We start from the raw sequence: 12,705 nt of genomic DNA on the forward strand, positions 1-12,705 counted from the left end.
GAGAAAGAGTAGACCATGTAACAACGGAGAATCAAACATTACAGCAAAGATAACATCTAAAGTGCTTGTAAAACATTACACGTGAAGCATACCACTGCAAAACACATCACAAGAAGAAATAGGTAAAGCATAGAAACATCACGAAGTGCACAATATAATTATAAGTACCAACCTCAATCCAATTCACACTATAGCATCAAATTCAAATACGCATAATCAAAGTCCAACAAAACACCAAATAACATAAAAAGCATCATAACAAAGAAAACAAAACAATCTTAGATGTGTCAATTCACAGGAAGATCTAAGGAGTGCGCAATATAATCTTAAACACAAATAACCATCCATTGCAAGGGATCACATAAAAATCCATAACATCCTATACAAGTTAGCAAAACCCACAACCACTACACAGAATCCTAATCCAGTCTCAAGAACTTTCTGTTATTGAATGAGGTATCTTTCCTACCCTTTGTTCTTGGTGTCACGAATGTCAAATGAGACTAATGACGCTCAAACAAAAGTGTTAGAAAAAAGGAATAGGGGGGAAGAAAATGAACAGGGGAGAAGAAGAAGAATAGGAAAAAAAGCTTAAACATCTGGTGAAATGGTGAAAGAAGAGATCCCACCTCAAATCTGCAATAGAACCCGTATCCCTTTCCTCCTCCAGCCAATTTCTCCTTCCTCTCCTCTACTCCCGACACCTGGGTGAGCAGCAAATTGTGGCGTAGGTGTGCTAGGGAAAAAATCGTGAATCGAAATGAGGGAGAGAAGGAAAATATGCATTTTTAAGCAGGCCAATATGAGTGCACAAGGTTAAATCGCGGGCTTGTCAGACGCTCTGTGCGGTAGAGTGCGTTCTGGTTGCGGCACGAGTGCGCCCCACTAGGTTGGGTAGCTCAGTACGCTCAGTTGTGGCGCAAAGATGCCGTGCTCTCTATCTGCCCAGCATAGGCACGGCAATCCCAACTCCCAAAAAGAAGGGTTCTCTCTCCTCCAATCCACATATACATTCACCTATCTCAGGTCAAGAACCTAAACATGCTCTAACATAGCAACCAACGACTCTAAGCACATGAAAAGCAAATTCAAAGCAAGAATAAGAAACAAAACACAGTCAAACACAACTCAAATTACAGGATAATGCTTGAGTTGAATCTCAAACATAGGTTAAGACATGATATACATAATTCTCAAAATCAGTTTAGATTTATCGGCCAAATCTACTATGAAAGCTTTACTTTTACTGGGAGGTTTGATGGAGAAGTATAGAGATAAAAAAGAGGATCTATATACAATTTGTTGATTTAGAAAAAACTTACGATAAGGTTCCAGGAAACGTACTTTGGAGAGTTCTAGAAAAGAAAGGTTTTAATACGACTTTTACTCAAGTCATTAGAGATATGCACACTAGAATTGTTACTTGTGTTCGAGCAAAAGGAGGGTTGACAAAATATTTTTCAATTTCAGTTGGATTACATCATGGATCGGCTTAAAGCGCATATCTTTTTCCTTTAGTTATAGATGTTCTTACTAGACATTTACAGGAGGTTGTACATTGGTTTATGTTTTTCGCTGATAATATCCTTTTTGTTAATAAGACTAAAAAAAAGTCGGGAAAAACTTGATCAAAAACTGAATATATGGAATGTAATTTTAGGAGTAGCTAATTTAATGGTAGGGTTGTAAACATGGGTGATCAAGTCACTAAAAGGAGTGAATGTTTTAGATATCTCAGGTTTATTGTTCAAAGTGATGGTGATATAGATGGAGATTTTATTAATAGAATTCAAGCTGGATGGCTGAAGTGGAGTGATGGATTGGGTCTATTGTGTGATAGAAAATACGACATGGACGTAAAAAAAATTTATAAGATGGTGGTGAGACCTGCAATGCTTTATGGTGTAAAATGTTGGCCTATAAAGGGAAGCATAAAACTAAGTTAAATGTTGTGAAGATGAGATGATACCAAAACTAGTTAGACAAATAGCAGAAACACACATAGCAATTTTTTATTGATGTAGAGAGAGGATCACAGCACAACACAAAACATGAACAACACAAGCAAACACCTCTAAGGTTTATTCAAAGAGCGGTGGAGATCGGCCAGGTGGGTCGGGATGGTTGGCAGGGTGCTGCCAGCAATGGAATGCTAGTTGCAACAAGGGGAAGGTGCAGAACTGCATGGACAGCAATGGTGGAGGGTTGGGCAGCAGGTTTTGCTGCAGAACAGCGGTGTCCGGGGCTAGGATGAAGGCTGAGGAGGGGGACAGCAATGTTGGACTATAGAGAGAGGGTGGTTGAAGGCTGGGGTGACGTCCGGGGAGCTGGAAAGCAGGTTATGCCGCAGGGAAGGGCTCCAATTGAGTGCTGGGAGGAAGTCTGGGAAGCTGGACAGCAGGTTATGCCTCGGGGAAGGGCTGGTTGGGTGGTGGGAGGAAGTCCGGGAAGCTAGACAGCAAGGTTATGCTGTTGGGAAGGATCAACTGGGTGCTGGGAGGAAGTTTGAGAAGCTGGACAACAAAGCCATACTGTTGGGGAAGGGCGGTTGGGTGTTGGCTTGAAGGGGAGGCCGGCGACGGAGGGGTAGGAGAAGGGTTAGGTAAGCGTAAAAAGGAAGATACAACACCACCTCAGAGTATGATACAGTTGGAGCATCACCACTTCCTTGGATACAGCCTTACAAAAAAGAAAAGATCTCTATATAGGAAATCTAAAAGCAAAAACAGCAAAAACTAAAGAAAACTCTTAAACCCGCTATTTATAATGAGGACTAGGACTTATTTTAGGTAATTTTTAAAATAAGAAAGAAGAATAAAAATAATAAGAAATCAGATTCAGGAAGTGATGAATATACTAATATAATTTTAGATTAGGCATGGATGAATTAACTAATATAATTTTAGATTAGGCAAGGATGAGTAAAATAAATCAGAATTTAGAATTGGTAAAAACTTATAATAGGATGTATTAGGAAAGAAAGGGAGGGGTGTAGGGTCCCCCCCCCCTCTCTCTCTCTTAAAAACCGGCCTGTCCAGCAAAGTTGGACCGAACTCTCCAAGCCAGTCCTCCATAGCCCCCGCGTCATGAGAATGCTCAGCTGGATGAGTGGCTTTACACTTAGAGATAAAAGGCGAAACAAATATATCCATGGAGAGTTGGTATAGCTCCAATGACATACATTATTAGAGAGACTCTTGTTAAATGGTTTGGTCACATTAATCATCGACCATCTGATGACTCAATTAGGAGAGTAAATGTTATAGATTTGACTTATGTTAAAAAATGTTGAGATAGACAAAAAAAGCACTCTGACATGTTGTATAAAAAATTATATTAATTTATTAAGAATTAAATGAAATTATGACACTAAATAGGACACAATCGAGAAAAAGGATTCATATAGCCAGCCCCACTTCGTTAATAAAGACTTGCTGTTGTTGTTGTATCCCTTTTCATTACAAATCACAGCACTTCTTCTTGCATGCATTAAAACTCAAAAGTTGTTCTCAAAGATAAAAATTATCCAATATTCATGCATTAAAATCCGCAAAACTGATTAGTTAAATAGCCATGTAATAGATCACCTTATAAATTAGTTCATGACTTTTTACGAGCATACAAATTGGTCCTCCTCTCAAAATAAATACATCTATTTCATAAACTACTTCAACATTTTCTATAACTGGAAACGCTGTGATTTTCAGCAACAAACCGCTTGAAAATACGAAGCATACACCAATTCATTGAAGATTTGGATAAAAACAGTATGCTATGTGCACCATGCATTCTGCCTGAGAGCATTTATCCTTCCACATATTTCTCTTATTTTGTAGCAACTGAGATTCTTGCATACCGAGACAGTGAAAAGATTTGGTTGTTTGTACTGTTTATCATGAGAAGTAAAGTAGACACACAGAATTAGGCGAGTAAAGAAAAGGGAAATGATATAATGAAGCATAAAGCTTATTTAAGAAGTTTACATATAGCATTTTGAAAGGGAAGCTGGCATTATAGTGAATGATTTTCCCAAAAAAAAAACAGGCAACTGCCACATACTTTTCTCTAATGGAGGCTCTAGGCATTTCTGATGGAAGCCACAGTTGCAATTCCCATCACAAAGAATTATGTCGTTATCATGAAAGGCTTCTGGTGATTTGCATTTTGCACAGAAGATCTAAGGGGAAAATACTGTGATGTTACTGAAACTTTTCAAAGAAAGCAATTATCTAATCAAGAAGCAAAAGTCAATGTCATGCATACATGTTCATGAAAAACAGATCCATCTGGATGCATAACAGAGTCTTCAATTCTTCCTTCGGAGCCAAGCAAATCCAACTGATGGATTGAATCCCGGATACCAAGTTTAAATTTCAATATTTGTCTCTGTGCTCTCTGCAGCTCCTTTTCAGGCTTAATTTTTTCACGACTGAAAAGACATTTTTTATGAGATATATTTTATCAAAGAACAGTATTAGGCAGAGCATGACAATTAATGCAAAAAATAGTTTAACTTGTTCTTAACCATTTTACATCCTGACAAAAACACAATATCACTGTGAATAAGGGAAAATAAAATAAAAACTTAATTACACCATCATTGGAGTTGAATACTTCAAGATTAGTTTATTTTCAAGATCCCTTGAATCAAATAGCTCATCTTACGTAATGACTACAAATATTTTTGACAAACCTCCAAAATTATGAATAATTTTCTTGGTATAGAATTAAATTTAAAAATAAGAAAACAAAGTTACTGCATACTTGAGTAGAGCATCCTTACAAAATAAAAAAATTTTAGTTTCCACTCAATTCTAAAACCCACTATATAATCTGAAAATAAAGAACAAATCCTAAGAATTACATGGAATTGATTGGTACCGAACAAACACCTTTAGAGGCATAACCAATAAAGGAATTAGGGGGTGCTTGAGGAGGCACTCGCCGCCCTTAGATTTTTACTAAAATCATTAATATCATATAATACACTAAAAAATTTGATTCATAAACTTAAATACATAATAATAATTTAGTATTAATTAAAATTTTAATTTAAGAATCATGTTTTTAATAGTTTTTAAGAGTTTAAAAAGACGAAAATTTAAACTTAAATACTCGACACCTCTTGATTATTGATTTCACCACCCCTCTCCTTGAGTTTAGGTTCCCCCACTAGACATAAGGTGTATGTTCTTGTATCAGGAATAAAGTCAACAAGCTCTAGAAAAACAAGGAAAAAGAAGAATGCTGCAAAGATTGCATGATAACATTTAAAGAGAACAAATGTAGATGTTACAGAGCTAGCAGGCATAACGGATTGAAGTGCTTTGAAGAGAAGGAAACCTATCAATAATAACTTTTTATAAAACTATAGCATTATACTGAATTAAAATGCAACATTTTTCAGGAATTTTTGAAAAAGAATGATTAACGTAGATGAAAATTGTCAAAAAAAACGGTCAAATTAATAGCATAATAAATTTTCTAAAAGTTAGAAGGGTTGTACCATTATGGTTTAAGCCGCCAATTGAAAAGTTATTGAAAAGGCTTTAAGGCAGGAATTGGCATGCACGGCCAAGCAAGTTCAAACAAGACGTCAAGAAGATATCATTGTTTCTTTTATCGATTCTCTCCTTTATTTTGAATGGTTCTTTCAATCGTACTATAGAAATCCTGTGTTTAAGAAAGTCTGGAAATACCTCTGTCCTTTCCATCCATCCGCAGAATAAGCATCGATAAGATTCTGCTCCAGTTTCATCTTAATCAGAAGGTATCTTGCTCTTCTTTGCATACGAGAAACTTCATCCTGCACAATATTCTTCTTCCTTCTTTTAAGCCTTCTCCTTCTAACAGAATTCTTTTCAGAACTTTTAGCCAAATTTTTTGAGTTCTTTCCCACGGAAAAACAGCTTTTTCTTCCTGTCAGTTTGAGGGAACTAATACACTTACCAATATTGCGGTCGAACTTCTTCTTCAGTGTTTCAATTGACTTGCCATTTACATTATTCTTCCTTTTGCATGCCCTTTTCTTCCGGTACGCTGGTGTCAAATAGCACCGTTTGTTGTGGACAATTTTAATACCATTGGGGTTCCTTGGCATGGAAACGGTTTTAGAGTTTTCCTCATTGGAAAAATATTCTCTGGACTTGTATCCAATCAACTTCTTTTCAGGAACTCGCATTTTAGAATAATAGAAGTATTCATGAATCTGAAAATTGAAAAAAATAAGCAACAAAAAGACTAACGCTCAACAATAAACTCAGCCTAGTTACATGAAATAAAAAAAATTCTGAAAATAAATCAAGGATCACCTAAATCATCAAAAATTTAAATGCAGTTCATTGTTCTTTTCAAGCTACAATCGCTACCAGGTCTCTTTATCTGTATATCTTATTTATCATCTCTATCCCTATTAGGAAAAACAATTAAACCATAAGTGTAGGCCAAATGTTAATATGTCCAGCCCAAAGCCATCCTCCCAATTTTCGAGATGCATGTATTTCTCCCATGTAATCAGAGAAGGCAATATATTACAATTTAATGGGGAGAAATACTTCAAAATAATTGGAGATCAACCACCAAAATTGGAGAGAGCAGGAAGGTGGTCTTCCCGAATGCAGAATGTAAATGAATAAGCCAATTGCCCGGATGAATTTGAGCTCCACTAGAGAATTGCCTTAAGAGACTTTTGGGAATTTCCTAAGATCGATCATTCACCTTAACTTAATATGACATCACAACACTTGCAATTACACAATTGAATGGACCCCCAGAGAAAGCCTGTATCAGCCGGTTACAAATAATAATAAACCAGGCGCTACAGCTAACACCAAGTCAGTAATCCTCACTGCAGGATGTCAAGAGCCTCACATCATCTTAACCTTGCATATTAAGCTACCTGATCTCATGTAACAGAAAAGATAGGTGTCTTTTCCTTTTCACTCCTCTTTTTCTATTTTAAAAACTGTAATCAGTATATGTTAATAAAAAATGGTTTCAATCGTATACCTTCTATCATCCTATTCCTTGTGCTTTATTCAAGTCCAGCATTCACTGTTTTGATTCCGCATATTGTCTGCATGGTATCAGAGCAGCTGCCATCAGGCCACAGAAATCTGTTCAAACCAAATGGAGCATACAGATCCGTCCTCTCTTCCAAGCAATCTAGCCTCCCTTCAAATTCATGACTGTCATACCTGCATCACTCAAATTCCACGTATCAAATATCAAAAATGTAGCTCATACATCCCTCACAAATGACAACAACCCCATATGGAAATCTCAAATCCCCAAAATTTCCAGAACAAATAACTTAAAAGGATTTGTTGATGGCATTACTATCGCCCAGTCGAACTGACAGCTGATTCAACATGACAACTCACTCCCAATCTCTTCTACTGAGCGTGGATGCTAATCAACCAAAAGCTTGGCGTTGCCCAGCTATCCACAATGAACACCAATATCCTAACCTTACATCCTTAATCTCGAGTTGTGTTCAAAAATCTAGGGAGTCACTGTATGTCGTCTATAATCATAAAGACTGCTCAAGGGTCATCTTAAAAATGAAATATCACTATGAACAATCAAACTATGACTCAATACCTCACAAAAATCAAAATGCTCGTTCACAACATCACAATAGACACCAAAGATATTATCCCGTACATCCTCAATGGTCTACCTCCTGCATATCAAGCTTTAAAATTGCAAATTGCACCAAAGTAATGCCTATCAGCCTCAATGACCTTTACTCACTTATATGCAGTGAAGAAATACAAATATCCACGCAACTTGCGAAGAAACCTTCAAATCCAGATACTACCACAGCACTATATACAACTCATAGCCAAGGAAGCAATCGAACTGCAGGAAGGCAGAACAACCTCACAACAATTCTATGCAATTCTATGCCACAAACCAAAGTCAATAAATCCCTCTCCTCAATCATTTTGTCAAATATGCAGCAACAGAGGACACACTGCCATCATTTAATGGTGGCACCTCAATCCCGATTAAATACCTACAGCTCAATCCAACACTAAAGCTCCCTTTGTATCACTCGTATCTCATACCAACGATTGATATCCTGACACAAAAGCTTACACTCATCTCACCTCCAATCTGAACAAACTTCACAATGCAAATAACCATACTCCGGCACTGATATAGTCTGCATAGTCAATGGCAACAACTCCAAACCATAAGTCTTAACTATCTCCCCTACTACACTCCTCTCATTTATCACGCAATCTTGGCTCCTGCTCTCAGCTTGCAGTTAGCAACAATTTCACTATCTCTTTTAACTTGAACGGCAAACAAATAAAAAACTTAAGCGCAAACAAGATAATCCTTCAAGGACTCTACCGTAATAAGTTCTACCCTATTTCTACACCATACACTGCTCATCCACACTACAACAGCTGTTGATCTCTAGCATAGACATCTTTGGTCGCCCCAATTCTCAGTCTACAGCAACACTCTCGAAACATAACAAGCATTTATATATCCCAAGTACCTTTTCTGTGCAACACATGTGAAGCTACTAAAATTCATCGTCTACCTTTCTCTCCCTCATGTAATCACTCATAAAAACCACTGGATTAATACTCTATGATGTTCGGGGACTGTCGCTCACACCTTCTCTACAAGTTTATCTCTACAATGTTATATTTGTGGATGACTTGCCATACTTTTCATGGGTTTATCCAATGATGAGTAAAACTGAAACCACTGCCCATTTCGTTAACTTCAAACATAGGGTTGAAATTCAATATGATTCTTGCATTAAAAGCCTACGAATAGATGGTGGTGGCGAATATAATAATCATCAACTCCTCAACTTTCTAAACAAAAAAGCTATCATACTTCAGATTACATGTCCTTACACAAAACACAAATACCGCTAGATACTCAAGACCATTTGTGCACTCTTACAAAAGCCAATCTAGCTCAATTCCAATGGGCTAGTACCTTACTTATAGTAATTTACAAAATTAAACGGTTACTATCTACCATAACCAATTCCAAATCTGCCTACTTTTTCCTAAACAATAACCCCACCCAACTACTATTACCTGAAACTCTATGGATGTGCCCGGTTTCCATGGCTCCCACCATCTCAATGCACAGAGCTAGATCCCTGTTCCATCCCCTGCGCCTTCACAGGCTACTCATCTCAACACCAAAGGATGGAAATGTTTTCATCCACAAAACGACAAAGTCATTCTATTCTGCCTTTTTCGTTTTTTTATGAACATACCTTCCCATACAAAAATCAAGCACATCATACTACATCATCTTCAACTCCAACCAGCTATAATCTCGTCACACTTATACCAACCACCATCACAACTAATATAACTTTACCTGCCTCACTACCAATAGAGCTAATATAGCCAATCCAACCTCTCCATCACATAATTCAGCTCCTTCCCCAGAACATCAGCAGCCAATACAATCAAATTCAGCTCCGCACTCAACCAATTCTCCACATTCAGCCAATCTTCCTCACTGTCCCATGATCACCGGATCCAAAACAAGTTTTCTCCCACCAAAACAAATACTTAACCCGCTTCATCATTCTCAACTTGAAATAGAACTCACCAACTACAATCAAGCAGCCAAACTATGCCATTGGAGACAAGCCATGGCCCAAGGATTTCAAAAGCTACAAACCCAAGGCACGTGGCAACTCATCCCACCTCGCCTCAACCATACAATTCTTGGCAGCAAATAGACCTATTACATCAACACAATGTCGATGGGCCCATCGCGCACTTTATAGCTTGACTTGTAGCTCAAGGTCATCAACAAGAATATGGAATAGACTATCACGAAACTTTCAAACCAGTAACCAAATCGCCCAAAATTCGCATTTTCCTTACCATTGCTCTCTCGCTCTCTAATGGTCAATCCTACGGTTAGATGTATCTGACGCCTTCCTTCATGGCACTCTATAAGAAACAGTCTACATGAAACAAACCCCAAGCCACAAAGACTACCAATATCCAAATCATGTCTACCAACTTAAAAAGGTTAACAATACGCTTAAATAAGCACCAAGGCAATAGTACACAACATTCTTCAGCCATTTGTTGCAACTTGGATTCCAGTTTAGCCAAGCAGACACCTTCCATTTACTAATCATCACGACAATATTCAAATCTACGTACTCATTTACGTTTACAAATTCTACTCACATGCAATAAACTCTCCAATCATAACCATACTTACTCTATGAAGCTTCTTAGCACAGTATCCCACTTTCTAACCATACAACTCCACAAATCTCTTCCTTAACAAGAAACACGATGCTTTCAACCTCCTCCATAACATCTAAGTTGACAGTTGTAAGCCAATCTCCAATCATCTACCTTCATCCTTCAGTAAACCCCCTAACTTAGATCAAACTTTTGATGACCCTACTTACTATAGCCACTTTGTAGGATTGCTTTAACGCCTAACTATCAGCAGACCCGACATTTCCTTTATTGTAAACCATCTCTATCAATACATGCAACACCCTCATCCTACACACATGATCAGACCTTAATTGGTTGCCAACTCAATTGATCATCTATCAATCACCAATTATTGCTCATTTTTAGAAACACTCTCATCTTCTGGCAAGTCAATAAGCAACCTTTTGTAGCTCATCTATCCACAGAAACAAAATACCAAGCTCTAACCTCAGTCGCAACAAATAACATCTGGCTTCACCAACTTCTCCAGAACATCCAAGTTCTTATTATGCATCTAACCATGCTTTGTTGTGACAACACCTCGGGCACAGTTATTATGGTGTGCCTTATGTGGTTTAAACCGAAAAACCAAACCGAAACAAGTCAATTCGGTTGATTTGGTTCGGTTTACAAAAAAAATTGGTCATGGTTTTACACATGTTAAAGTTCGGTTTTTGATTTACGGTTCAGTTTTCCTTCTTATTTAAACGAACGAGCAGAAAACCAAATTTTCTAGGTAAATCTTCTTTGAAATGTTTAGAAGTAACCTTTCTAGTGATTAATATTACATAATCATCACTAAGTAATCATAATTTTCTCTCGTTATCATCATATTCTTATACTTTTAAACTATATTTTGGTTTATGTAAAACCGAACCATTTAAATCGAATTAAACTTCGATTTGACTGGTTTGGTTTTAAGTGGTTAATATTACATTTCTAGTGATTAATATTACATAAACCAAAATGTTTGGTTCGATACTTTGGATTTTAGATTTCGGTTGTGGTTAGTTTGTCCAATTTAAGAACCGAACCATTAAAACCAACCGAATGCTCACCCCTAATGGTTATTGCTAATAACCCCGTATTTCATGCCAAAACCAAATATATCGAGATCGACCATCACATGGTGAGAGAATATATTCAAACCAAAGATAAACAGGTTCGCTACATCAACGTTCAGGATAAGTGGCTGAAATTCTCAACAAAACACTTACAACTCCTCAATTCACTGTTCTTAGGAACAAGCTGACACTTTGTTCACGACTTGCCAGTTTGAGGGGCAATAATAATGAACCAACAGCTACAGCACACCCCAAGTCTACCAGCAAGCAAATTCACACTATAGGATGTCAACAGCATCACTTAATCTTAACCATGCATATTAAGCTACCTAGTCTCATGTAACAGAAAATATGTCCTGTCATTTTCTCTCTTCTCTATTTTTATTTAAAGCATTTCATTATCAATGTATGTTGATTAAAATTTGTCTCAATCCTATAATTATTCAATTCTAGCATTCTCTGTTTGATTCCTCCTATTGTTCTACAATAAATGTTTCTTGTTCATAGCATATAAACAAAACATTAAATTAAACATAATCAAGCATGCTGCATCGCAACAAATTTTCAGAGGTCTACAAATACAGTAATTCCTATTACTTGCATTTTCTACAACCCGAAGGAATTGACGAATTAAGCATATGCATGGAATATATCATTCAAATAAACTTCATCAAAGAAGGAATGCTTCCCAGGAAGTTTGGGTGCCCGTACCAATTTCATAAAGCAAAAAGCTCAAGTGGAACAAAAATTGAATCGGCAAAATATTTTCGTTAAAGATTGAAAAACATTGAAGATTCAAGCAAATCAAGATGGAAAAATCCCAAGGATTGCTTCCAGTCAGAATCCTAAATGATAAAGATACTATTTGTTACATGATTGAAACCGCTCAAAATCAAGCCATAAATGCACGGCATTTCAGTATTTGCATCAGAAAATGTTAACCATCAGCATCTCGCCAAGCTAACCATCAGCATAACACTTCAGCTCCGCTGAGAAAAGGCACGGTCAAAGGTACCGCAGTAATGGCCAAAATATGAGAAATTTTGGAAGATGTTCTGAAACTAAACAAAGCGCAAACGACTCAATTTGGTTAAGAGATTGGGGATACCTTTGTATAAAAGTTCCTAATCACTCAAGAAGCTTTGCTTCTGATTCTAAAACGCCTTTCTTGATTCTGTATTCCTCCGCTTTGTTTTCCGCTTTCGTCTATTTGCTCAGACTCCGGGCGAATCTGACGATTGGCAGATGCTCGACGGGAGAATCGAGTAACATTTTTATTTGCATGCCCTCAGGTCCGACATATTTTGTTTGGAAGTTGCATGTTGGACATACACCTACCTCTTCTCACTTCCGAGGCAGCCCTTCATTGCTTTTTAATGATGACCGGCCTCACTCTATGC

At 37.3% G+C, this 12,705-nt stretch overlaps 1 protein-coding gene across 2 annotated transcripts in view; it reads right to left on the reverse strand.

The window, feature by feature from the left end:
• LOC110030599 (pathogenesis-related homeodomain protein) overlaps positions 1 to 12,705 on the reverse strand; it is a 74,747-nt gene extending 62,042 nt beyond the window's left edge. The window contains exons 1-4 of one of the 2 annotated variants that reach the window (XM_020733380.1): positions 12,414 to 12,705; positions 5,700 to 6,208; positions 4,264 to 4,429; positions 4,060 to 4,177 (exon numbers count right to left, since the gene is read on the reverse strand). In XM_020733380.1, the coding sequence (XP_020589039.1) occupies positions 4,060 to 4,177; positions 4,264 to 4,429; positions 5,700 to 6,181 (766 nt within the window). In that variant the 5' untranslated portion in view covers positions 6,182 to 6,208; positions 12,414 to 12,705. Of the gene's footprint in view, positions 1 to 4,059; positions 4,178 to 4,263; positions 4,430 to 5,506; positions 5,680 to 5,699; positions 6,209 to 12,413 lie in introns of those variants that run through there. The other variant, XM_020733381.1, reaches the window with a different exon arrangement.

Source organism: Phalaenopsis equestris, unplaced genomic scaffold (genome assembly GCF_001263595.1).
Source record: "Phalaenopsis equestris unplaced genomic scaffold, ASM126359v1 Scaffold000741, whole genome shotgun sequence".
Classification (NCBI taxonomy): Eukaryota; Viridiplantae; Streptophyta; class Magnoliopsida; order Asparagales; family Orchidaceae; genus Phalaenopsis; species Phalaenopsis equestris.